This window comes from Macadamia integrifolia, chromosome 8 (genome assembly GCF_013358625.1).
Source record: "Macadamia integrifolia cultivar HAES 741 chromosome 8, SCU_Mint_v3, whole genome shotgun sequence".
In the NCBI taxonomy this organism is placed as follows: Eukaryota; Viridiplantae; Streptophyta; class Magnoliopsida; order Proteales; family Proteaceae; genus Macadamia; species Macadamia integrifolia.
In genome coordinates this window covers 14,556,235-14,581,642 of record NC_056564.1, presented here as the reverse complement: position 1 = coordinate 14,581,642, position 25,408 = coordinate 14,556,235, and the positions used below count along the sequence as shown (strand labels likewise).

The 25,408-nt window shown below is 37.4% G+C and overlaps 2 protein-coding genes across 13 annotated transcripts; one reads left to right on the top strand and one right to left on the bottom strand.

The window, feature by feature from the left end:
* Positions 1 to 855: 855 nt before the first annotated feature.
* On the bottom strand, positions 856 to 14,690 carry LOC122085478 (rab3 GTPase-activating protein catalytic subunit-like). 12 transcript variants are annotated; one of them, XM_042653932.1, is made up of 9 exons: positions 13,147 to 14,690; positions 12,874 to 13,029; positions 10,359 to 10,410; positions 10,203 to 10,266; positions 9,076 to 9,190; positions 8,915 to 8,982; positions 8,340 to 8,437; positions 7,806 to 7,977; positions 856 to 2,819 (listed from the first exon to the last, which is right to left on the bottom strand). In XM_042653932.1, the coding sequence occupies exons 3-9, from the start codon at positions 10,406 to 10,408 to the stop codon at positions 2,748 to 2,750; spliced, it is 639 nt and encodes a 212-aa protein (XP_042509866.1). In that variant the 5' UTR covers positions 10,409 to 10,410; positions 12,874 to 13,029; positions 13,147 to 14,690; the 3' UTR covers positions 856 to 2,747. The 12 variants fall into 12 exon arrangements, with proteins under 12 accessions (XP_042509866.1, XP_042509865.1, XP_042509856.1 ...); XM_042653922.1 differs by lacking the exon at positions 12,874 to 13,029 and having other exon boundaries at positions 859 to 2,819; positions 10,359 to 10,402; positions 13,147 to 13,412; positions 13,621 to 14,689; XM_042653926.1 differs by lacking the exon at positions 12,874 to 13,029 and having other exon boundaries at positions 859 to 2,819; positions 10,359 to 10,402; positions 13,147 to 13,306; positions 13,621 to 14,689.
* A 610-nt stretch (positions 14,691 to 15,300) lies between these two features.
* On the top strand, positions 15,301 to 19,233 carry LOC122085861 (RAF proto-oncogene serine/threonine-protein kinase-like). The gene is made up of 3 exons (XM_042654458.1): positions 15,301 to 15,844; positions 15,939 to 17,019; positions 18,675 to 19,233. Exons 1-3 carry the CDS (start codon positions 15,471 to 15,473, stop codon positions 18,990 to 18,992), a joined length of 1,773 nt encoding a protein of 590 aa, XP_042510392.1. The 5' UTR covers positions 15,301 to 15,470; the 3' UTR covers positions 18,993 to 19,233.
* Positions 19,234 to 25,408: the final 6,175 nt, after the last annotated feature.

Sequence of the window (25,408 nt, the reverse complement as noted above, 5' to 3'; positions counted from 1 at the left end):
AACACGTATACAACCCAACCCTAAGCTTATTCCTAATAAAACAAGCCTATTTTGGTGAAGAATCTGCATCACACTTGCTCAGAGAACCCTCTCCCTACATATATATATATATATATCATAGTTTTTAAGGTGCTGGTAAGGCGACGCCTTAGTAACGCCTTGGCGCTGATGCGGTCTAGAGATGGTAAGGCAGTGCTCCGCCTTATGTGAAGTGGCACCTTATGGGGGGTTTTTTTTTTTAAACATATTTTAAAATTACTTGATGAAGATTCCAAATATAGATTTTTTATTGGTAGGTGTATGGTTTTGTTAACACTTGAGATGTATGGGATCAGCTTTACTTCACCAAAAATAACCAAAACAAACAAAACAAAAACACGATTCACAAACAGGGTTTGGATTTTGTCAAGGGTTTTAAGAAAGGGCTTTGAGAAGGAATCAAGGAACAAGGAAGAACCACTGATCCAGGCGACCATTTTGCTCCGGCAGCAGTGAGCTTGCTTCGGCAAAGGTGAGCTTCATTCTTCTTTGACAGGAGTAGAAATATAGTGGATGACCTTAGGGTTTAGGCACTCATTTTGGCATCATAGAGGTAAGTATAACAAATACTTGTATTTTTTATGTCTTCTTTTCTTTATATTTATAGTTTTGTTTCATAATTATGTATTTATATTATATGTTAATATGATTGAACTTAGTTTATTCACTTTATTGATTTTTTTTCTTGATGAATATCTTACATTGGTATGAATATGAACCTTTAATATTTATTTAACATATAAGTAATAGGATTCAACTAGGATTTGAGCCAAATAGATTGGTTTTATAAAAAAATTACACAGGAACGCTTTAGTCGATAAGGCAACGCTTTATGCCCGCCGTATCGCTAAGGCGCTCCGAAAGACTCTCAAATGCCTCCGTCACCTTACCGCCTTAAAAACTATGATTAAACATGTTAAAAGCTTCATACAACAATTTCTTTCTTTCTTTCTTCCCAGGCTTATGTTTGGATCCTCAAAGTCAGACCTGCAACCATGCCATCGCCTGATTAAGTCAGGATTTTCCAATACCACATGAATAACCTGCCTTTTCTCCCCAATTGAAATCCAGGATTATAAGCTTCTCAACCCTCCCCCCACCCAAAAATAAAATAAAAAAATAAAAAAAAGTAAAAGAAAAATAAAAGACTTCAATAAACAAGCAATGGAAAGTCACAAAAAATTGTGGCTCCAAATTACTACTCAAGGCCCACTTAAGTCATACAAATGAAACAATAGACCCGATAAACTCAATTATATAGACATCAAATGATAACCATACCCGATAAATTCTCTTAATTTGTGTAGCCAAAAAATGTAACCTCCATAGCATACTTGTCAAGCCGTTGCCTAGGCATCCAGGCTCTTTCTTGGGTCCAAGGCGACAACATGCCTTGTTGACACTTCACAAGTTTATAATGATTTATGTTTATTATTTAATTTTGGATGAATATGCTTATATTATATCCTATTGCTTGTCTATTATTACATGCTGGTTTTCACAAATTAGGCCATTAAATATATCATATTGATATGGCTTCTATGTTGCATATAAGCATATTACATATAATTATCATTGCTATATTACAAATAGTCATATACTACATGCCTAGTGCACCTAGGCGGGCGCCTTGTCACCTGGGCACCCTCCAACGCCTTCGGTTGCCTAGGATCTGTACTGTGACGTTTCTGTTTTAAAAACTTGATGGGTTCGGCACACTTTTTTGTATTTCTATGATTTTGGAGTGATTTTGAGCCTTAAATGCTGTATGGTAAAGCTGAAAAAAAAAATAGTTTTTGTAACCTGGAAGAAATAGAAACCTGTATGGTTCGCACTTAACATAATCGTTTCTGTTAGAAACAAATATTCACAGAAAATGCCATCCAATTGCCAAAACGGATCACAGAAACGAGCGAGAAACGATGAGCAAGCCTCAAATTGTGACATTTGAGCAACAACCCATTTTATTATTACAATTTTACAATGTAATAAAAGTATTAGCAGAAATTGTTGAAGGAGAAGCCTTAAACTTATGAATTGAGTGATCAGGAGGTGAACAAATTTATCTTGCATGTACCAGTTATTATTCATTCAGCATTGCCCAGAGAAAGAAAACCCCATATGAGATTTGAAGGCTTAGATCACAAATTAGAGAAGCACAATACCGCAATCTTCTTTAGCTTCTTCCCCTCCCTTCTCCTCCTTGAACTAGAACAAGAGCCCCCATCCCAAAAACGAGAATTTGAACCTTCAATCACTGGATCCCATAACAATCGATCATCACCAGCCATAAGTTTTTGTTTCACAAAAGTATTTATTGAGGGAAGGAACAATTGAACAAAAACGGCTGGTTCATCAAGGCTTGTTTGTTGGGTTGGGTGTTTTCCAAAACCCTAACTTGAGAAATCCTCACTTAATTCTTGCAGATTCTACTTTTTCAACTCATGAACTGTATAACAAGAGCTTTGACTGCAGAGAAATTATGAAGATAACTTACCGAATTAGGAGAAGAGGTTGAGATCGAGGTCGCCGCGAACTTCTTCAACTCGTGCAAAAAATCGCCGCTCACTTCTGCAACTTCGTACTCAAGCATAGAGAGGAACGAAGGAGTAATGAGAGGTTTTTTAGGGGAATGTTATGTTTGAAGTGGCATTTGACATTGATGCCCCTCCTCACTTAAACGACCCATGTGATTCTCTGCCTTTTGATCAGAAGCAATTCTGAGAGTTCAGAGCACCGATTTTTTGTGCCAAAGAACTCAACATTATAGAGCCTAAGAACTGGTTCATTTCAAAGAAATACAAAATCAGGCCGGTCATACCAATACAAGTTTCACTACATTTCTATTCCAAAAGAATGGAAAACCAATAGCATTGATTTTTCAGAACGTTACAGTACAGAGCCCTAGTCGCTATGACTACTATAATCTATAGAGGAAACCCTATAATTTGGTTCTGCATGGTTTTCAAAACCGTTATTAGTGTTCCTTCCAAACTCTCCATCCTCACCTCCAAAACTCAATATCCATGTTGAAGGTACACAACCTTGGACCGATCCAAACCCATTTGGATATCTAGACAAAGATGAACTAAGTCCATATTTGAGTCTTTGGTCTGATAGGATTTTAAGAAGTTCTCTTTATTTGGAAAATATTATGTAATCTTTTATTTTAAATAGGATACGTAGGAAGATAACTTGATAGTTTCCTCGTTAATATTTTCTATTTCAGGGATTCTTTCCCTTTCCCCACCTCTATATACACAACAGAGTAACAAAGTGAAAACTCTCATCAGCCTTTAAGTAGAGAACACAATGCTAGGAAGATTCAAGCTGATATAGGAGAGTCACAACAAACCCTACTGCCACAAGGTAAGGGACCCAGTCATATAAATTTAAATTAGCAAAACAATCAATTATAAAAGAGAAATTAATAAGAAATCAAAATCTTCCAGAGTTTAGAACTCACTCCTTATCTCATATTGATGGGTTTGCAGAAGCCTAAGGTTAGGTTTCAGAAAAAATTAATTCCAGATTCAGGAAAAATTTTATAACAACAGATGAAGTCAGATATTTCTAGAATTCTGGTCAAATGCTATATATGGAAGTATCCTACTGTGAATAGGACTCTCAAGAACACAACAAAACCAGAATTAAGAGCAAAATTAATATCTCAATAAGCACTAGTCAGAAACTGATCAAAAGCAGGTTGAATGACGTTTATGGATAGGACAACACCTCAAAGAAGTTGCAGTCAATTCTGCTAGACAGATCAATAGGAAACTAAGAATCCTACTTAGACAAGGAACTTAAATATCATAAAATTCGATGGCAATAGAACACTGATCTCTCAGACAAGAATACCAGTAGCAATGATCGGTAAACAATAAGCATCAGATCCAAGAGATGAAACCAGGAACTGAGGGACATACAAGCTCAGGTTCATAAAATTTCAGATTTGGAATCAGAAAAAGAGTTGAAGAACATAAATAAATCCTGACCGGATTGATGGAGCTTAAACAGTGAAGAGGATGATATGATCATAACCTCTCAAATGGCCTTGTTGGAATCCCACCAGCAGTATTGGGGTCTCACCAATAGTGTAGTTGAATTTCACAACCATTTTCTGAATCCACAGAGAAGAGCAACAAAAACCCATCTTTATTAAACATAAAATCGTTGGCAATGGTTTAACCCTTACACTATATAGAGTTGAGGATTTAGACTCAAACTCTAAATAGACAACATGAGGAGGTAGAGACATAAGCAAAACAGAATTGAACTACTTCTTATAATCGACTTAGCAGGGGTGTTCTTTTAAAGCAATTAACTTACCACTAAAAACAGGAATGTAAATAGACAAAGTGTTCCAATTAAACACAACTCTATCCTAATCTTAACTAACACTTAAGATAAGGGTTCGATTGTCCACTTCTGTCCTCTCCTGCTGCTTCCAATTGGTTCTCCACAGGACCTCGACCTTGGTGAGATCCATGCCTGAATGGTACACACTCTTTATGGGAGCATAACTCAATTTGAACATAGAAGTATCGGGATTTTAGAAGGTGTCACCCCAGATAGAGTCAGACATCAGAGCTGGAGCCATAGAAAAATTCATAACAAGATAGTAAATCTTAGTTGAGTCTAGGGCCCAGTCTGAGCAATTTTTGTTTCACATAAGAGTGGGTAGAATCTCGGGTAAGTCCCGTGCTCTAATGATTCGGTGGGGTGTGATACTGCAATACCACTGGAATTGTTAATTTAGAGTTTTGGGAGGATATAACATATCAAGAAATCAACTAGATTACCTGTCAGTGGATCAATCAAATTGGTTAGTGTAGGTTATCACAATTCACAGGATATTGAAGTCACTCAAAAAACATGTTTTGTGAAGGAACACCTTGGATCCCATTGCGGTCCATTTGATACAAGTGGAACCCATGACCAAGTGGAAAAAAAAAGGGATTAATTTCAGAGTGAAGAAAAAAAACCACATTGCAACTGTTGCGAACTTTTAATTCAAAAGAATAGAAGCTTTCTTTTCTTGATTGAGTAGCAGAAATATGCAACAAGATAAAGGAAACCGATTGAGAAACTTGCATGGGGCTGGCTATTCACTCACTTTCTACTAATATTCAGCAGTGAGGAGACAACTGCTTGTTGGACCAACCTATGGTGTGTTCCTGCGAAAAAGATTAAAACCTTCAGCCGGGTCAAGCAAAACTCCAGCGTTGCTAATAGCTCTAATTTTGGGATATCTAAAAAAAAAACTCTTGTTTGTGGCCTTCCTTCTCTTCGAGGTAGCAGCATTAGTCGCAATAGTTCTTATTAGTAAACTACAACCTCGGGCATAAGTGAGGAAGTGAAGAATGCCACACGCACACCTATACCAATGCCCAACAATAAAACCTAATTGCACCAAATTGGATGGATTTGTGTTCCTTCTCAAGATTTACAATTACCAGACAGTATCAAATTTAGCAGCTCGAGAACAAAGTAAGAGTTACGTTGTCCGGGCACAGAGAGTTGAAGAAAGAAAAATCTTCGACAGGGTTGTACAAGTTCATTTACAATTTAGGCCGCTTCACTACCAAGTGCCTAGTTTAGTTAACCCCTACCGAATTGTGGCGTTCTCTTAAGGCAACCATAAGGCAACGTAAGGTCGGCATTCTCAACAATGGTGCACGGAACACCATCAAGGTAAAACAAGGTGATGTAGCAACGTTACGATGGATTAACCCAAACCTGTTCCAGAACCCGGACCAAGAACCAGATCCAATTGGGGTTTAAGATTATTAGAATATTCTAGGATTTTATTTTATTTGAGAATAATTGCAATCTTTTATTTTGGGGTAGTTTCTAGATAGGAAACATAGTTTTTCCTATTTGAGTCCTTATTTACTTCTAATCCTGGTAGTCTAGATTTTAGTAGATTTTAATTTTATTTTATTCCTAGACTTTAATTAGGAAGTTTTTAATTTCAATTATTATAAATTAAGCATGTAACCCAAATCAGAAAAAGTTAATGAATGAATGAAGAATGAATTGATTGGGAAACACCCCCCCTCTTCTTCTTCTTCTCTGTGACCTCTCTATCTCCCCCCTTTTCCTCCTTCTGGGAGATCTCTCCTACCCCTCTCATCTCTTAATCCCTCCTTGTCCAGTGAGGCACCCCTCCCCCCTTTTCTTCCTCTTCTCCTGCGATCCCTCTATTTCTCTCTCTTCTTCTTTCTTCTTCCCCTTTCCCATTGATCTGCTACCGCTATTTCTCTCCTCTATTTTCTGTTTCTACTAAACCAATACTGCTACTCTGTTTTCTGGGCAACATAAACAGCCCTGATTGTTGAAGTTGATCTTCATTGACACTCCTCTGTTGAGTCTGAGCTTTAGGGCATAAGAACCCCTATCCTAGGCGACTTGAACCCTAGAGTTTCAATCCCAAAGAAGATCCCTACTCTGAGAGCTTAACCAGCAACCATAACCAAAACTATGCCTACCGCCCCTTTTGATTCCAGGAGTTAAATCTGAACATAATATCTGATCTTTTGGGTTTATTCTGGTGGGTTTAATAGAGCCGGAAGATGCGATCCTATGCTTGCAATTTCAGCCCAATCTTAGGCCTAAACCGTGAGAACCTTCACCTGGAATAAGGTAACTCTCGATGGTTTTAAGAATTTCCAAGGTTGCAGAAGACCCTTTCAATCGTGAGTGGTGTTTCAACTTTATTTACTGTTTTTCCGAATAATACCCTTGCCTTTCTCCCATATTCTCTTTGTCCTTTATTTCCTTTAAGTTCTAAGTTTGCCCCTTTACAATAAATCTTATTCCCCATTATATCCGTTTCTATTAAGTGACCTAATAGCACCTTTAAGAATTCTGTTAATTACCAAATTGCCACTGTTTCTAGTAATTAGCCTCTAAGTTCTTAAGAGGCCCCACTGCCATCCTAGTTGGATCCTTTGGGGCCCACCGGCCCCCCATTACAATGAGTGCTAACATACTTGATGTTGCCTCAAGCATTGATGGATAAGCCTCAACGGTGCCTGTTCTATCCTCCTCCAGCAACCTATTCTCACTACTCATAGAATTGCAGTCCAACCAACCGTCTTCCCAAGATGTATACCAACCACCGAAAGTTGAGATCACAAGGGCATTTTGGGTTCACAGTCTAACTTGACAGAGTTGAACCTTTTAAGAGCGAGAGAACTGAAGCAGTTGTACATGCATGACATGACTCGATCTGGAAGCCCAGACCAAGAAGAACCAGGTTCAAAGGAATAGAAATAGTAAAGCAGAATAACAATAAGAAAGAGAAGGGGAAAAAAGAGTAATTTAGATAGCACCTGAGATGAGAAGAAACAAATGAATAAATCATATGAAAAGGGAGATTAAAACAATCGACCAACTCAACCACACAGGGAAGCACTCTACAGCCTTAGGAAAATCTCAATTCCAATATTCAATTCATTCAACTGCAAAACTGTATCTCGGTCAATGGTTTACAAGTATATAAAAAGACTCAAAACTATTCCTAATTTAATCTGAAACTGAAATCTAGACAAACTTCAAGCTAACTTGGACTCCTATGACTCTACAAGTACCTAGAAGGATAAGCCTCCTCACTGGTTATATATAGAATTCAATAAGGACATCTCCCTTCCTGTTGTTTAACAAATTCACAGCTCCCTATCAAAATAATCTAAGCCGGGATAAAGTCCTAAAGGTATCATAATTAGGTATTACATAGGTAAGGAGAGTAGGAGACTCACAAACTTAGAAACAAATAGCTCATATAACCCCTCCAAATGCATGAGTCTAACAGGAACTTGGCTGCCAATGCGATCTGCCTCAAACCTTCTAGTAAAAACAGTCCCCATATTTTGGATGCCAATATATGCTTTTCGAGAAGGATCGTGGACTGGAACAAATGCTGGCCATGTACTGCAAAGTAAGAGGCATACAAGAGATCATAATAGCATTGGATGTATTTCATGTCTCTTTTTTTTTTTTTTTTTCATCTCAGATCAAGATATATTTGAGAAATAGAATGCATAATTTGTTAATCTACAAAATTTGAGGACCAGAAGTTTGGACACTTAATCGAATTGCAATAACTCTCATATTGTAAATGGGAATTCTTGCATAAACCGATAAGAGAACCTAAAACTGAATTAGGCATATAAAAGCCAAGAAATTATTCTAGTGATATGGACTACTTTACTAGATTGAAAGCTGCACTTATATCAAATGAATCCCATTCCATAAAAATAAAAGAACATGAATGTGTACTTCAAAATTCTGACCTGCCACAGTTTGATAATGCAATCGAAACTGCACTTAGAAGTTTACTAGCCTCCGGTGCATCAAGGACCACCCCACTAGCACTTATAGGTGCAATCACCTGGTCATTTGTAAATAATAAGAACCAGTAGATGAATTTAAGAGATATGATACAAAAAGATAATATTTATTAAGGCCCCATATGGTTAGATGTGCAGTGAAGCCAAATATAGTTTTAATTGACGATGTGAAATGAAAATTGAAATTGAAAACAATAAAAATAAAAATAATGGTTGGACATAAAATTTATGTAAAGTGGTATGTAAAGTAGGAGCAATATTGTCACCCATAATTGTCACGGCGACAAGACAATCCAAGGCAGTGGTGAAGGGAAAAAAACCAAGGCGACACCAATAAGGCACCTGGACACCTAGGCACTGCCTAGGTGATGCCCTCACAACTATAAGTCTATAACATCACCCAACAAGGGGGGGGGGAGTATGTGGGGCCGACAAAAATTTGCATTAGAACACCTTGGTAGTTGATTTTAATGTAAAACGTATTCCATCTGAGATGCAAAAGAAAAAGTGATACATACCAAAAACTTCTTTACCCCAAAAGATAACTGCAAATCATGCAAATCATCATTCCAGTTCACAGTTTCACCTATAGAAAACAAAATCTTCATAATCATAAGATAGGAAGTCCCAAATCCATATCAAAAGTAGATGAATAAGACTAAATCAACCTAAAAAGTACCATCACTGTTGGCCTCAAAGAAGTACTCCATGCAATAGCTTTTCATATTGTACTTCATTTCAAATTTCACCTTATATAAGTTTTTGGGAGAATCCAAGTTAATTGCTCCCTTTTCCTACAACCAAAACGAGGAAACAAAAGTACCTCAGAAAAAATTTATTGAAGAGATTAATAAAGCCCAAAAAAAAAGTATGGCAGGATTTGTTTAGTGTTTGAAATATGAATTGGTCATTTCTGTTGGAATGGTTAAAAGTCTGTCTTCCTTTAGGAATTTTCTCGTCTCCTAATCAATACACAGTTGGAACTTCCTTGTAAGTTGTTGGGTGGCCACTGATAAGCTTTAGCTACATTAACAACCAGAGCCTCCAGCTGACAACTAGCTACCCCTTTCAAGGTCAAGTTACCACATGATTCAGTCGCCCTCCCGCTTTTCATAGAGAAATGAATCAGTGGAAACTCAATCCCAAGTCCATGTTTGGTGAATTCCTCAGAGGCCCCTACTAAAAATAGTGTTTTCTTTGTCTTGGTAATGAATTATTTATTCATCCAAAAAAAAAAAAAAGGCTGATGTAGCTGATCCCATGACTGGGCTACACTATCGAAGAAGGAAGAAGAAGGGGACTGCCGTTTCCATCGAACTAGACCAGCCAGCCCCAATGCTGGCCCGTCAAGCCAGCCAAAAACCAGCCTCTTGAGCTGGCCGATTGTGCTTCTAGAAGAGCCTCTTGCTTCCATTGATTTCTTCTCAGCTGTAAGACTTCGTCCTCTTGTGCTGATTGGTCAAAACAAAGCTTGTGAAGCTGTTCAGCTTCCTAGAAGATTCATAAATTTCTATGTTATTGTTTTCTTTGTGATGGTTAATCATCAAATGGATAAGTGCACACACACACACAAAGTTTGGAGAAATGTTTTGAAGGATATTGAGACTCCTTCAAATTTCGATTTCTGCAAGATATGATACCCATTAAACTGAAAGCAAACCTATGAAAACTGCATTGAACAAAAAATGGCTTTAATTTGAGTATGATTATCAAGGACAAATTATCTGCGTATCTTAGCTACAGAAAGTTAAGAGTTTAGATCATGAAAATGCATATGTGAATAAACAGTTTAAGAAGCATACTTACCAACAAATTCTTTGGACCATCAGCCAACCACAACCGACAAACAGCCTCAATTTCAGATATGAACCTGGAAAACAAGAAACGCTGCATATCTCCAAGTACATGGTCCAACAAATCATATGTTAACATGAAGAGAGTTCTTACTGAACATTATAATACCTTTCCCATGAAGAGGCAAGAGTAAAATCATCAAATCCTTCAAGCTGCATCACTAAGTCAAGAAACCATAAGTTTGTTGCTGCTGTTAGTTTCTCTCAAAATATATTCACTGATCAGTTAGACTTAAAACACATAAAACTATAACACCAACAACATGAATTCTAAGAGCCAAAACTACTACATAGTTGAGTGATCAAAGTACCCTTTTCTTTATTAAGTATAAATATAAAGATCAAATGCCATTACAACAAAGCAGCATCTTGACAACATCAATAAGAGAATTGAACAGTTACTAGTTAGTGTAACGATTTTCACTCAAAGGCACATCAATAAGAGAATATGTACGTTTTGACCATTCATAAACATGACAATTCTTGTCCTAAACCATCTGAACCTCAATCCATTTTTCTCTTTTCCTAGATTGTTGCCATCCAACCAAATCAATTATCAGTTTGGGTTTATAGAAGCATAGCAGGACAATATACAAAAGCCATCTGAGATATCTAATTATGTACAAATCAACAGAATTAGACAAGAACTCCAAAAAACTAGACTTTCAGTCTCTGAAGACAAAACCCTCCCTGTCAAGTACTGTCTAAAATTACATTATTGAGTACATAATTTGTCCTGTCAAATATAAGAATCAAACGAAAAAATTCCTAACTGCAGAAGAATGACTGAATTCATCTTTTCTCTAATGATATTGTAGTAGAAATACTATAACAATGGAAGAAAATGAGGTCAAAAGGAACGCATTAGCATTTACCACCAACCAAGTACCCTTCTACAGTTTAACTACACCAAACAACAAACAGTAGGGTTTCACACAGCACTGACCACATAGAGGAGAAAATGCACAACAACTCAATTTAAAAAATTCATACAACATATTACAATTAAAAATTCATACAACATATTACAATTAAAAATTCATACAACAAAAATTAAAAAAATCAACCATGAATAACAAAACATGGCTTAGATAAATGATTCCACATATTTATAGGAGTTTGCAAGTGCCTTGTCCAATGTTTATTACAAGAAGGAAACTTAAAAATAAAGAAATCATGCTACTAAGAAAACAACTCATGTAATACCACTAGATCTAAAGGAAAGAAATTAATTGTAACAATCTTGAGCCTCTTAAGATCATAGTAATCAAGGCGTCAGTTTGATTTTTTAATATTTTTTTTATTCCATTTTATTACCTATTTGGCTCTTATTTGTCCCAAACATCATTTAAGTAAATGATTTTATAAGTGTTATTTCATTAACTTACGATATTATTCAAAAATATGCTAATACCGCCTAGTTGAATCTAATAAAAAATAGTTAAAAATTCAAATTCCAAATGGATATAAAGTCAAACCCCCCCCCCCCCCAGTTCAAGAACAAAAACTGAATTTTCCATTATAGGGATAACTTTCAACTTTTAAATGCTAGAGTTTTCAAATCAAAAAATTTCATAAATCTTATCGTGACTGAACATCATTAAAAATCAAAAAAGGTCGGACCAGAACAAAACTCCTTCAATATAAATGAGATGTAAGCAATCTTGGATTTGTTAGAAATTTGGTTTTGTGCTCTACCTAATACAAAAGGCCTCATGTAAAAATAAAATCATTTAACTAGTAGAACTTATTAGAGTTCAAGAATATTTCTCTAAATCGAGAGCTTAGAGGACCATTTAATTACTTATAAATAAGATCATATTTTCCAAGAACAGTATAAACCAAATGTGAGACTAGATATACCAGGACAATGATCATTTCCAAGAATTGTATCAACCAAATAAATATTTTGATTGTTTCAAACTTTCAATAGCTTAATTCTTCAGGTCTATTGTCTTCAAGTCCTATGTTGATTTTTGATGACTTGATGTGGCTTAATGCTGATTTTTTTTATGATATAAGATATATATTGTATCATAAATGGGAAATAAAATAACATGTGGGCGCCTTATCGCCTAAGTGCTTAGGCACCCCTTAGGACACTTATATGTATAGTTTTTGGACATATGCTAAAGACAAAACTCTGTGGGGATTTGCTTGTTAGCAAAGGAAAGGAAGTGAATCTTCTCAATTCACAAGAGGGGCAACTAATTGCCTTAATTGGCAAGACGATGGGGGATAAAGCTGGGGCCAGAAACCCACGATGCTAATGCAATCAACGCCTATTATATGAAGTCCTCAGGTTTTTTTTTTTTTTTGGTGGGGGTGGTGGGGAGTGGTATTGATGAAGGTGAGAAGGAGAACTTGTGGATGAGAAACTTTTAAACTAGTTAAAACTGAAAAAACTCATATGAATCACGTATTCATAGATAGTTATTTAATATACATGAATCAAAAGGATATAGGTCGGTACCTATCAGAAATAGCCAATTTCTTATCTTCCCAGAAAGTTACATCATACTTGAGTGCTAGATCAAATCAGCATTTCATAAACCCCCCAATTAAACCCAAAGCACATACAAATATAGAATAATAAGAACAGAGAAGCATGGAAACAACATTACCGAAACGAAAAGACCACGTTCTGTCCTCTAATAAAAACTCCCAGACTATGAGATGATGACACAATTAGAAAGGCATATGCGGATCTCTTCATGACCAAGTCCATAGAAATTAATGATTTGAAAGATGTTACTTCCTTAAGTGGAATAAGTTCATTTCTTTTCACAATAAGGAAAGGGCAAGAAACAAAACGAGGTTTCCAGGATACGGGTATGTTAGAATTATAACTGAAAAATGGGTAATAGAGAACAGTAGGAACAACGATCAGACATTACCTCCTCTTCTGAGATCTCATCTTCTCCATCGTCTTCTATTTTGCTGGAGGACGCCATGAAAGATCAGGCTGACGGTAATCGGATACCGTGCTGCGAGACTGAGGTACGACTGCACGTCTAATTTTACCAGAAAGGTTTCGACTACTCGATCCACAGGAGACTGAAAGAGCACATCATCTGATTCCAATCAAACGTTATAAAATCCATGCCGTGTGTGAAGAAAAGGGCCATTAGGCTGTGTTTGGATGCCAAGAAAAGAAAGAAATCTACAAAAGAAAATAAAAAATTCATGTGAATGGAAACAGCAGAAAAGAAAAGAAAATAGACCGCGTGAAAGAAAGAAAGATTTTCAACGTTTCATGTCGAAGTGGATTATGCTGAGAAGTGTGCGGGCGCTCGCGCGTGTGTGTGTGTGTGTGTGAGAGAGAGAGAGAGAGAGAGTGGGATTCCCCATTGCTCAATCAAACGCCGAACCGTGGATCTGCAACTTCGAATAGGATTCCGAAGACGATCTCAAACCCTCGCACAGGAGTAGGATATGCCGACGTTGCTGATGAGAAAGCCAACATGCAGACCTTCGATGGCTTCCTGAATCCGCCGGATCCCCTCGGAAAGGTTCCCGGAGAAATCAACCACCATATTCTTCACCTGGGTGTTCCAAAACTTCGCACGATGGCATCCGAAATGTAAGCCCAACAAAGAAGCAAGGTGAATTTCGACAAACAGATGAGACTTAGAAAAGGTAGGAGGCAAACCCTACTGAGATGCTGAGCAATGAAACAGATGAAACTACAGTGATCTGCTTCAGAATCCGGATCTGCAATTAAATGGAGGTTGAATACCGTCCGCGATGGGAGATGGTCTGGGTGCTATCTCTCAGGCGCTGCTAGTAGTGCTGGGTACCCTCGGAGAAAATACTGGTCCAAGATGACCGCTGCTATTCCCGGCGAGGTTCTGTGGTCTCTCCTTTCTCCCCCTCTGTTTCTCTCTCTAACGTTATTTTCTCTCTCTATGGAAACAAGCAATAATCCAAAACTTCGCATGATGGCATCCGAAACGTCATTCAACTTATTAGGGTTGTGAAAAAAAGAAACGTAAGCCCACGAAGAAGCAAGGTGAATTTCGACAAACAGATAAGACTTAGAAAAGGTCGGAGGCAAACCCTATTGAAATGCTGCACAATGAAACAGATGAGACTACAGTGATCTGCTTCAGGATCCCGATCTACAATTAAATGGAGGTTGAATACCGTCCATTGTTCCAAGATGACCGATGCTACTCCCGGCGAGGTTCTGTGCTCTCTCCTTTCTCCCCTCTGTTTCTCTCTCTAGCGGTCTTTTCTCTTGCTATGGAAACAAGCAATCATCTCTGGACGGATAAGAGTCTGGAACTCTTCCTGATGCGAATTCAAAATTTGAAAGTGAAATATTCTATTGGCCGTTAATCCTACCAAACGGAGAGGAAATTCAAGATAAACGGTACAGTGGAGTTTTCTCCTCTCCTTTCACGCGCAAACACAGCCTAAATAGAGGGTAATCTACACATCCTACGCTTAGACAGTGGGAGGCGGCGAATTAGGAAACCTGAAAGAGTGATTGTTCATTTACAAACATACCCTTTAATAATCTAGCCGTTAGAAACTTAAAAAAAAAAAAAAAAACCCAAAAATTAAAATTACTTGTACCCTATTTCCCGATGCCACTGAATGCCCTTATTCATGCCAACAGTACTACTTACTATTCGTTGATGTGAAGACTAATAAGTCTTTTTACAGATTTAAATTAAAATACAAAGATAAAATGAAATTAAGACTAGTAGGCTAGGCTGCTACCATGTCATCAAAGCTCAGTCCAATCAAGTTCAGGGTCTCAAGGATCGGGAAATTGGTCTATTTGTATTAGAATCAGCTGTCATGGATCCCAATTTTCATGATCATAGTCGTCAATTGAATCATTTATTAAATGATTTCATGATTTTAACGTTAACGATTTAAATTTGATTCATACATTACTAAATGAATCATTTATTAATCAATTTTACGATTTTAATGTAAACAACATGATTCAATTTTGATAAACGATTTCGATTTGAGTTTCACATCTTTATCTACACACGCGTTCTACATGGCACCGACAGAGTACACATGACTTTTCATCCTCTCAGTGATACGGAGGAAGAAATGGAGATTGAAGACACGAGGAAAATCAACTAGCTAAACCTTTTCTTTTCATACCATCTCCGCCCATTGGTTTAAACACTACAGCACTTCCTCTTATCTAGACTAAATGCTTTGAGCCCTCTTCTTGGTTTTCAGAGCAAGGGCCATGGCTGCAGCTCTTGAGTGCTGGTCAGGCAGGACCAGTACTAACGAAGACATGGTAGAGCAGGTTCTAATGAAAACCCAAGACAGATCAGAGGTCGTCCCGGCGGCTTCCCCACCACCCCCAGGGAAAGAATCATCGGTGGTGCAGAAGAAGTTGCAGAAATTGAGCCGCAATGTAGCGGAAGCGATAACTTCGGTGAAGAATTCTTTGAATCTCGACTCTGTTCGTGACCCACCGGCGACTACGATTGAGAGTTCTCGGGAGATTATGTGGGGTGGAGTGATGAGAAATCTCACCCTGTTGTACCCTGGTAGTCAGCTTACTGAGAAGGTCGTATCCAACATCCGGAAGCATTTTGATTCTTTACCCCTCAGGTTGAAAATGATTAAAACATTTCAGCTTGATTCTATTTCTAGTTCTTCGTTTTAATTTTAGTTCATTCATGGCTCTTTTGGTTGTCGTATACAGCTATGCTCGGTCGGGATTTGACATGAAAGAGGTCTTTCTTCACATTAAATTAATAGAGCAGGCAGCGGTCGATGACCAACCTGCGATTTTGATTCAAGAATTATCCGATGAGGACATCCAAGGATCTGTTTTAAAGCTCACATTCGCCTGTAACTCTTCGATTTCATGGCTCACCCTTTCGGAAGCACTAGATAGTGTAGGCATTTGCTGCAAGAAAATCCAGATCTTTGAGAAGAAGGGTTTTACTCTTGGTGTCATTCTTGTTCTGGTTCAATCTGGTCAAGAAAAACATTTCAAGACCAGGATTCAAAACGCCCTGAAATCTGCCCTAAAGAAACCTAAATCGGGCACAATGAAGCTCCCATTTGGGCTCTGCGGGTGCCAGGAGGAGAGTACCAGGGGCCGAGAGATAGTTGAGACTGACAATGAGAAAGATGAACAGAGTTACGGAAATGGAGCTATGAACTCAAACCCTAAGTTCCAGCTCCCTAATCCACTGCCCGAATCTTCTTACATTATCACTGTCGATGAGTGGCAGACGATCCGATTGGGCGGGGACGAAATTGGGAAATGGCTCCTGAACTCTGATCAGATTGAGTTCATTGATCAGATCGGGCCCAATTCATTCAAGGGTATTTACAATGGCAAACGAGTATCGATCGAGAAGCTCAAAGGGTGCGAGAAGGGTTGCTCTTACGAATTCCAACTACGAAGAGATCTCCTGGAGCTGATGATTTGCGGGCACAGAAACATATTACAGTTCCATGGCGTCTGCATTGAAGAAACTCATGGGTTGTGTGTTGTGACTAAGATGAAGGAAGGGGGATCAATCCAGGAGATTATACAGAAGAATAAGAAGCTTCAGACCAGGGAAATAATAAGGATTGCTATTGATGTTGCAGAAGGGATGAAGTTCATGAACGATCATGGGGTCCCATACCGAGACCTCAACACGCAGAGGATCCTATTGGATAGACAGGGTCATGCTTGTTTGGGAGACATGGGCATCGTCACGGCTTGCAAAGACATTGGAGAGGTGACTGAGTATGAAACTGAGGGTTACCGGTGGCTAGCTCCTGAGGTTGGTTCATCTTTAACCCGTTACTCTGCTATTTTCTGTTCCATAACTTACATTCTTACACAAACTCAATACTTGCTGATTAGTATGAGAGGATTATCTAATCTTTAATTGGGTTGTTCAGGATTCAATCATGTTCAATTGTTCATGCTATTTGTGGCCTAGCTACCAATATGATGCTTTATATCCCATATTCCCATCTTTGATTATATATCTTTTCTCAATTAGTGTTTGGTTATTGATTTGATTGAAGATACATAAATTATTCTACCAAAAAAACGAGGATGCATAAATTGAGGGAAAAAGATCTCCACTACGTCAGCACAAACTCAAAACTGCATGCCCCCACTTAGATTACTTTAGCACCCATAGTAAATATCCTAAATATTCTTTTATTTAACGAGTTTTTCATAATACCCCTCGCGTCGGGGGCAACTCTTGGCCAATGAGCATGTGCAGGCATTGACCAAGAGGGTGTGGTGGTCATTTGGCACCCATAGGAAATGTCTTAAAAATCCCCCTATTTGACGAGTTTCCTGTAATATCCTTTCCAATGCTCAAAACTTCACATTGGTGTCGAAGGATACCTAGGCTGGGTTTGGTAACGTTTCTGGAAACGTTTTGTGTCAAAAATGAAAATTTCAGTTTCTATGTCAAAATGACTTTTTTTTTTTAAAGAAATTGGAACAATGGAACTACATTTTGTCGTTCTGTCAATTCTCGTTTCTACCATTTTTTATTTTTCACTTTTTGTTCAAAAAAAAACAAAACACACCATAAATGCACGAAATGCCTTATTCTGTTTTTCCGTTCCCATAGAACAAAAAAACTCAAGAAATGTTTTTTTAGATCATTACCAAACACAGCCCTACTCCCATAAATTGAGTGAAAATGGTTTTTGTTCGGAAGCATGATCCCTATGCTAGCGCCTGGCCAATGAGAAAGCGTGCACGGGCATCGACTAGGAGGTCCATGAAAATGATTTATGTTCGGAAGTATGACTCCTGTGTTAACGCCAGACCAATGAGAGAGCGTGCGCGGGCATCGATTAGGAGGGGCAAGCCCTCCTATCAACATCCACACAATGTTGCTAGAGGGAACTTACTCCCATAAATTAAGGGGAAAAGGTTGCTATCTGGGAGAGTGGCCCCTACACCAGCACTCTAGCAAATGAGACTATGGAAAGTGTGTGCGGGCATCAGCCAAGAAGGGTATGGTGGTCATTTCAGAACCCCTATGCCTGGATGCAAAGGTGCTTAATTACGGTAACCTGTACAATCTGGTCAGATGTGTATGCTTGGCACTAATCTAACAGAGCTTGTCATGGCACTGTTGATGAAGCGTGAGCTATGCCTGATTTGTATTCCTAATTACCTAGCTTTAGAACTTTAATTTTTCTGTTTCCCTTTATCTAAACATCCCTAAAGACTTTCAATTAAGATAATCATCTTGGTGGAGCTTGTGCAACATTCACTTGAGTGGGATTAATCAATAGATCCCACCAAAACCAAACCTACCTTTTGAAATCTCAGCTTGAAGGTTGACAATGCCAGGGTGTGTGTCTTGTAAAGATACCTCTAATTAGTCACCTTTGTAGGCTGTAGAAATTATCAATTCCTTTTCAAATTCTTTGATGGGTTTTACTGTTTCGAGTGCAGATTATCGCCGGGGATCCAGAGAGTGTGACAGAGACATGGATGAGCAATGTTTATAGTTTTGGTATGGTGGTGTGGGAGATGGTGACCGGGGAGGCAGCGTATGCAGCTTATTCGCCAGTGCAGGCAGCGGTAGGGATTGCTGCGTGTGGGCTGAGACCGGAGATACCTAAGGATTGCCCACAGGTGCTGCGATCGTTGATGATGAAATGCTGGAACGATTGCCCCACGAAGCGGCCTCAATTATCTGAAATCCAGGCCATTTTGATGCTGCCAAACTATGGTACCACATCCACCAATGCTAATATTAATACTAGATGACCCTCGTTCTCTCTGTTGTTGATTGTGTAAGGCTAGTAGCTAATCCATGACTGAAATAACAAAATGGAAAAAGAAGGAATGCCCTTATTTAGGGTACCTTCAATCCAGTCACCATGCCCAAGTGGCCATGCTAGAAGTCAATATGGATCAATATTCATAGCATCATTTGACATGATTTTATCTAGAGGCTTTTGGTATTAAATGAATGGTTAAAGGCTGGGTATCTCGGTTTTGTGTCCAACATGTGTTTGTCTCTCTCCCTTGCTCTCTCCATCGAGTTTAGATCAGTTATCTTGGGGGACTCGGCTCGTCTCCAACGACTTATGCTCCAATGATCCTCCAATGATCTTTGATCGAACAACACTTGTCCTTTTTGTGATCCGACGGTCTCAACCCGATTCAGTTGAAGAAAACCCGTGAGAATCTTCTGACCGTGAATTTTCGATCTTCCTCTCTTTTAGTCTCTTTCATTCCAAATCCTAACCGATTGATCGAAACAAAGTCCTTGTATAATCCCATACCATAGTTTATAGCTACTGGGACACCACCACCAATTCTAACATCAGAAACAAGCGATTGGGCAACCTTTGATGCCCTCTGGATCATGCATGAAGCTTGGTTGACAACCTGCTTTGCCAAATGGAGTACATCCTTGTCAAACTTATTTGCTGCTTCATCTACCTGCAATTGGCAGAAGCAATTTGCTCAGTATTTGCATCAAAGTAGCAACATCTTATATAGTTATCTAACCCCGGAATCGGAGGTCCTACCCAAAAAACAGCCCCTTAGATTTGAAAACACAGCGAGATCCCAATAATCCTGGATGAAGCTAACATTGAGATGCTGCCACTTAACCAGAACCCTAATCAAGAAAGAAGCATCGGCAATCCAAAAGAACAAAGAACAAGAATGCTGGAAAAAAAAAATGAAATAATTCGCTTAACCCAGAAGTGAGGTGGGGAGGACAAAATTAGGAAAGAGAAAAAACAATTTTGAACAACAGAGGATATCCATGATTACAAAGAGTGGACAGAACAAATACCTTCTTGTCAAGAAAGACGAAAGACAAGAAGATTGTGAGGAACATCTCTGAATTTCTTGCAGACACAGGCTACAACAATCGTAAGTTCGTAACAATAACCTCGGTGGGTTTTCTTCAACTGGATCGGGTTAAGCGTCACTTGGAGGCTTTTGGAGGGTTTTTGGGTTAAGTTGCTCATGACCGTTGGATCACAAAAAGGACAAGTGTCATTCTGTCAGTGATCATTGGAGGATTATTGTGCGTCAGTCCTTGGAGACGAGCTGGATCAGGAGGGGGAGGGAGGTTGGGGTTATCCCCAGGTGATCCATTCGTCTTTCACCTGAGGGGATGTCCTTTGGGGGAAATGATCTAAACCCCTCTCCATCCCATCCTCCACGTTGGGCACAGTTGCTACCTCTAGAGTTAAGTTCATCTACATATAAGTTAACCTACACTTGAGGATTAGGTGCCAACAATTTCCCCACTTGCTACCATTTAAAGAGTGAAGGTCATTTATGGAAGCAAAAGTAACAAGTATTGACACCTGACTCATTTCGAGGAACAAAACTCTAACCTACATTATATTGAATAGTCAAGGATGGAGTTTAGTCTAGAAAGCCATGGGGTTAAGCTTGAAGGTCATTTTTACTTTTATTTTATCCCACTAAACCATTTTGAGAGGATATATTTAATTATCTCTGACTAGGGTACTTTCTTCAAGCTCATGGACAACTCAAGTTATGAAAATGGGGGCACATTGGTCATTTTGTTAGACGTAGCACAGCAAGCAACTGATAACAACTTGGAAAGTAAAAAAAGGTAATTTAATTAGCTAAAAATACAAGGGAAAGGGAGGAATATTGATTGAGGCATACGATTGAAATAGGCCATCAAATTTAAATGATGAAATTTACGGTTGAATAAGATTTTCACTAGACCCTATCTATCTAATATTATATTGATTACATCATACTAGCAGATATTTTAATGGAAAATAGTATCATGAAAGATTGGTAGAACTTTTTTTTTAAAACTTTCCCCAACTAAAACATCCTAGAGTAATTCCTTGTTTTTATTTTTGGGTAACAAGTTATTTTTTTATTGCGTAGACTTTACATCAGCGTAGGCCAATGAGAGCAAACACAGGGGCATATACATGGATAAAATTTTTTATTTCATAAGGGGTGGATGGCCACATGACCAATCAACAACATATGTGAACATGTTACCCGCGGTATACATTGTTCTACATGCACTGATACATTTTTTTTCTCTCTCTCCAATAATTAATTGAATTCTTATGAATAAAAAATTGACATCCACCAATATACTCTCTTCTTTCACTGGATCGACATGGAAAATACTATACTTCATCTATATGTTGATCACTCTCATTTTTTTAAAAGGAAAAAAAATTGCTTTCCTGATTGTGTAATCCTTATATCCAAACACAAAAGATGGCAAAATGAAGTCGCACCCTTGTAATAAAAAAAAAAAAAAAATCCCCTTATTGATGCCTGTGTATACCCCCTCATTTTTTTTTCTTCGGTGAAATATTTCCTTTCATTGGCGAACCCAGATCAAGTTCACTTATAAAAACAATCTAAATCAATAGACCAAGGACGTAGGAACATGATCCTGATCCGATCTCCTCATTGGCAACCTAGTGTCTGTGGAAACAGCAAAAAATTACAAATTGAATTCGTGGTTTAGGCTATGTTTGATAGGTAAAAAAAAAAAAAAAAAATAGAAAAGAGAGTGAGATACAATAATCATTGTACTATCATGTTTTTTTTTAGATAAGCTTTCTTATAGTCTTATTCTGTTTTCTTTTCTTTCCTTTCTTCGCTACTAAATAGGTCGCTGGTGTTTTCTACTTTCTAATATCTGTACCTGTAACTGTAACCAACTAACCATGGATGACCTTGAACGCCTTAGCCACATGGCAATAAACAATGAAGTGTTTGGCCATTTCGATGAATGCTTGTCTGTATAAGCGTTGTCCTCGACATGCAAAAACTTCCAAGGAACCTTCTTTATCTGCCACATGATAATAATGGATCAAAATCCTCTATTTTTCTCATCCATGTTTTTCCTTGTTTTGCTACCTGCAGAACGCGACACGTGGACAACAAGGAGACCAACGGTCAAGATTGGGTGAGGATTATTACATCCGGTGCGTTGGTCTTAAAGTTGTCCACGTGTCGCGTTCTGCAGGTAGCAAAACAAGGAAAAACAGGGATGAGAAAAACAGAGGATTATTTTCCTGATAATAATGGAGTCCCTGGTCCTTCTATGAATGCTAGTTGGTGTCAGCGAGATCCTCCACATGCGGGAAACTTTTTGAGTACCTTCCTTGTACGCCACATGGAAACGTTAGGTCTCCAAAGGAATGCTTGTTAATGTCACCCAAATTCTCAACATGTGAAACTTATCCGATATGAACCGATTCTTAACCGAATCCTCCATCAGTGTAGCTCTCTTTTTGGTAGAAGTGTAACGGTACAGTTCAATGGTAAAAAAAATATAATAAAAATTATTAAAATTTGAGAAGAAAGATAGACATATAAAAAAATCATTGTATAGTTAAATTTTTTACCCAAAAAAAAAATCAGGGGTCGTTACTCTATATTGGTTTCTTGAGTGACCAACCCATATCCGATACCTTGAACATAAACCACGTAATCGACATTCTTTTATTTATTATTATTATTATTATTATTATTTTACCCCGAATATGATATGGGACCCAGTATAGCCCTTAAAATTTTATTGAAAAAATGAAACTAATAATAAAAAGACAAGGGGTACATAACCTACCTTACCCCAACCCATGAGAGACAAGTTACTCTATCACTCTCAAAACACAAAAGAAAAACACTTATAAAATAAGTCTTACATTATAAAGACTGATAAACCAGCTCTATCTTCTCTAATAATGCAATTAAGATCACTTGGAAGATGATCATCATCATAGAAAATCAAATTGATTGTAGACTCACAAGCAAAATTTGCTAACAATCCACTGCTCAATTGCTTTCTCGAAATGAAAACGAGATGTGGGCTCTCAAAGAATCACTGAAGTTGATAACTTCCTGAAACATATACCAGCAACTCCACAAATTACAAGATCTTTAGATAACCAGCTTCACAATCAAGGAGGAGTCATAATTAATATAAAAATCAGTGATGTCCAATTTCCCACACAATCTCAATCCATCTCTAAGGACTCTTAACTCAGCCATTGAATTTGAACACACCTCATAGAAATTGGAGAATGTCGCAAGAACATTCCCGTTATTGTTTCTAATAATGCCTCACCCTCCAATAATGCCCGGATTTTCCTTACTAGCACCATCCACATTTATTACTAGCACCAATAAATAAGAACTGGAGTCTTAACTCGACTAATAGGAGGATTTAACTTAAATACCTACAGCATAAGATCATCTCTCAAAGAAATGGGTTTAGAGAATTTAGTGGGATAAGTGATCTCACGAATCCAATCTTTAACTTTCTCAATGATGGTTGCTGATGCATGTGAGCCTTCACCACGTCTTCTCCTATTTCTTTCTTGCCATAATTCCCAAACAATAAATGTTGACAGTAAGCCTGTGATGTATTCACAGATACTCTTAACACCAGCATGGGACTGCCACATTCTTTTATTGAAATCGGATAAAATCATTTAAATTAGAATCAATTTACACCTTCTACATGTGTTTACTCTAAATGGGTTCGGTTGGAAGTGGGTAAGTATCAATCAACTATCGTCTGCAAATTGCATGTCAAACGTTCTCTACTATCTATCATTTAACTTGGAGCTATATGTTCGGATCATTTTGAATCAATGGGTGTTATAAAATTTCATAATCTTCAACTCGTTTCCTCTTTTCCATTTTTAGTCCTCTAAAACGTTAGGTACTAAAAGTTTCTCCCAAATTTTCCTTTGAGGGGCATTCTATTGGGAGGGGAACACCAGCTGAAAAATGGCTACTAATACCCTGTAGATTGAGGTGCAAAAAGGAGGAATTCGCCTAAGAAGGGGCTCGCATCTAATTAGCTAGTTGGTGAGACAATTGTTTACCAAGGCGACACATTCGTGATCGGAGTTCACTGAAAAAAAAAATCTCTTTTTTTTTGCAACATTTCCTGAAAACCTATATTATCTATCAATTATCGATCTAATATTGATTGAATGTCTAAACATTCAAATCATAAATCTACTAAGTCTATTATTCCGCCGCATCCATTACTACTTAAGATTTAAATTGAATATTTGAAGTATTGGGAAAAAAATCATATTAATTAAAATTTAAAAATATATATATATATATATATTTTTTTTTTATATCTTATTTTTTGGACTCCTTATAAAAGAGATAAGAGTTGGTAAATCTGAAATAATTAATAAGAATGAAAAATTTTGATTATCTTATGGTACATACATATCAATATGCGTGGATCATATCAATTTTCCCCTTCAGTTTTTATGTTTATAGGAATGGTTCTTTATTTATTTATGAGAAACCATTTGGTCATTTTAGTTTTGATTTTAAAATGTAAAATCATTTATTCAATTTCGAATTGATAAATCACTGGTTTTGAACCAATTTAAAGTTAAAGTCAATAGAGGGTTGCTCACTTGATTTTTTTATGATTGGAGTTTATTGATGTTAATTGGATATTAAACAGATTATACCAGAAAAAAAAAAATTCATCTAGGACTGGGAATAGTGATGAGGGACCGGTAATTTTATATTTTGGTAGAAATTTATTTGAACAGCTGGATGGCATACGAAAAAGTATTTGAATATTTGAAAAATCATTTTTGACAGCCTCCCGATGTAAAACAATATATTTAATATTTCAACAAGACTTGTTTATACTTTATAGAAATTATATCACTACAACTCTACAAGGGCATAATAAAGGTAACTTGAAAAAGAAAAAACAAAAAAAAGGAAAAAATATATACATTATGATATATTTTACTAATTAAATAATTGAAATAGGGAGGAGACAGAAATTGGCAAAAAAGCCCTACAGACTTAATAGAGTCCTGATGCTTTTGCTGTGATCACGGTGGAATTTATTCAACGATGCAGAGATTTTTTTTTATTTTTTTAATAGATTTACACTATGTTTTGTAACAAGAAAAAGAAAGAGAATATTACAAATGACATAATAAGACAAAAAACATAACACACACTCATTTTTTGTATGTGTCTATCTCTCTCCTTAAATTCAAATATTTTAAAATTTTTTTTTTCTTCTCTATACTTCCAAATGTAGTCTTCATTATCGGTATCGGTGTCTACTAATAATGATCTGAGATCCAGATTGCGTCACTTTTATCCTTGTTTATTAAAATTTAAAAAAAAAAAAATCTTAC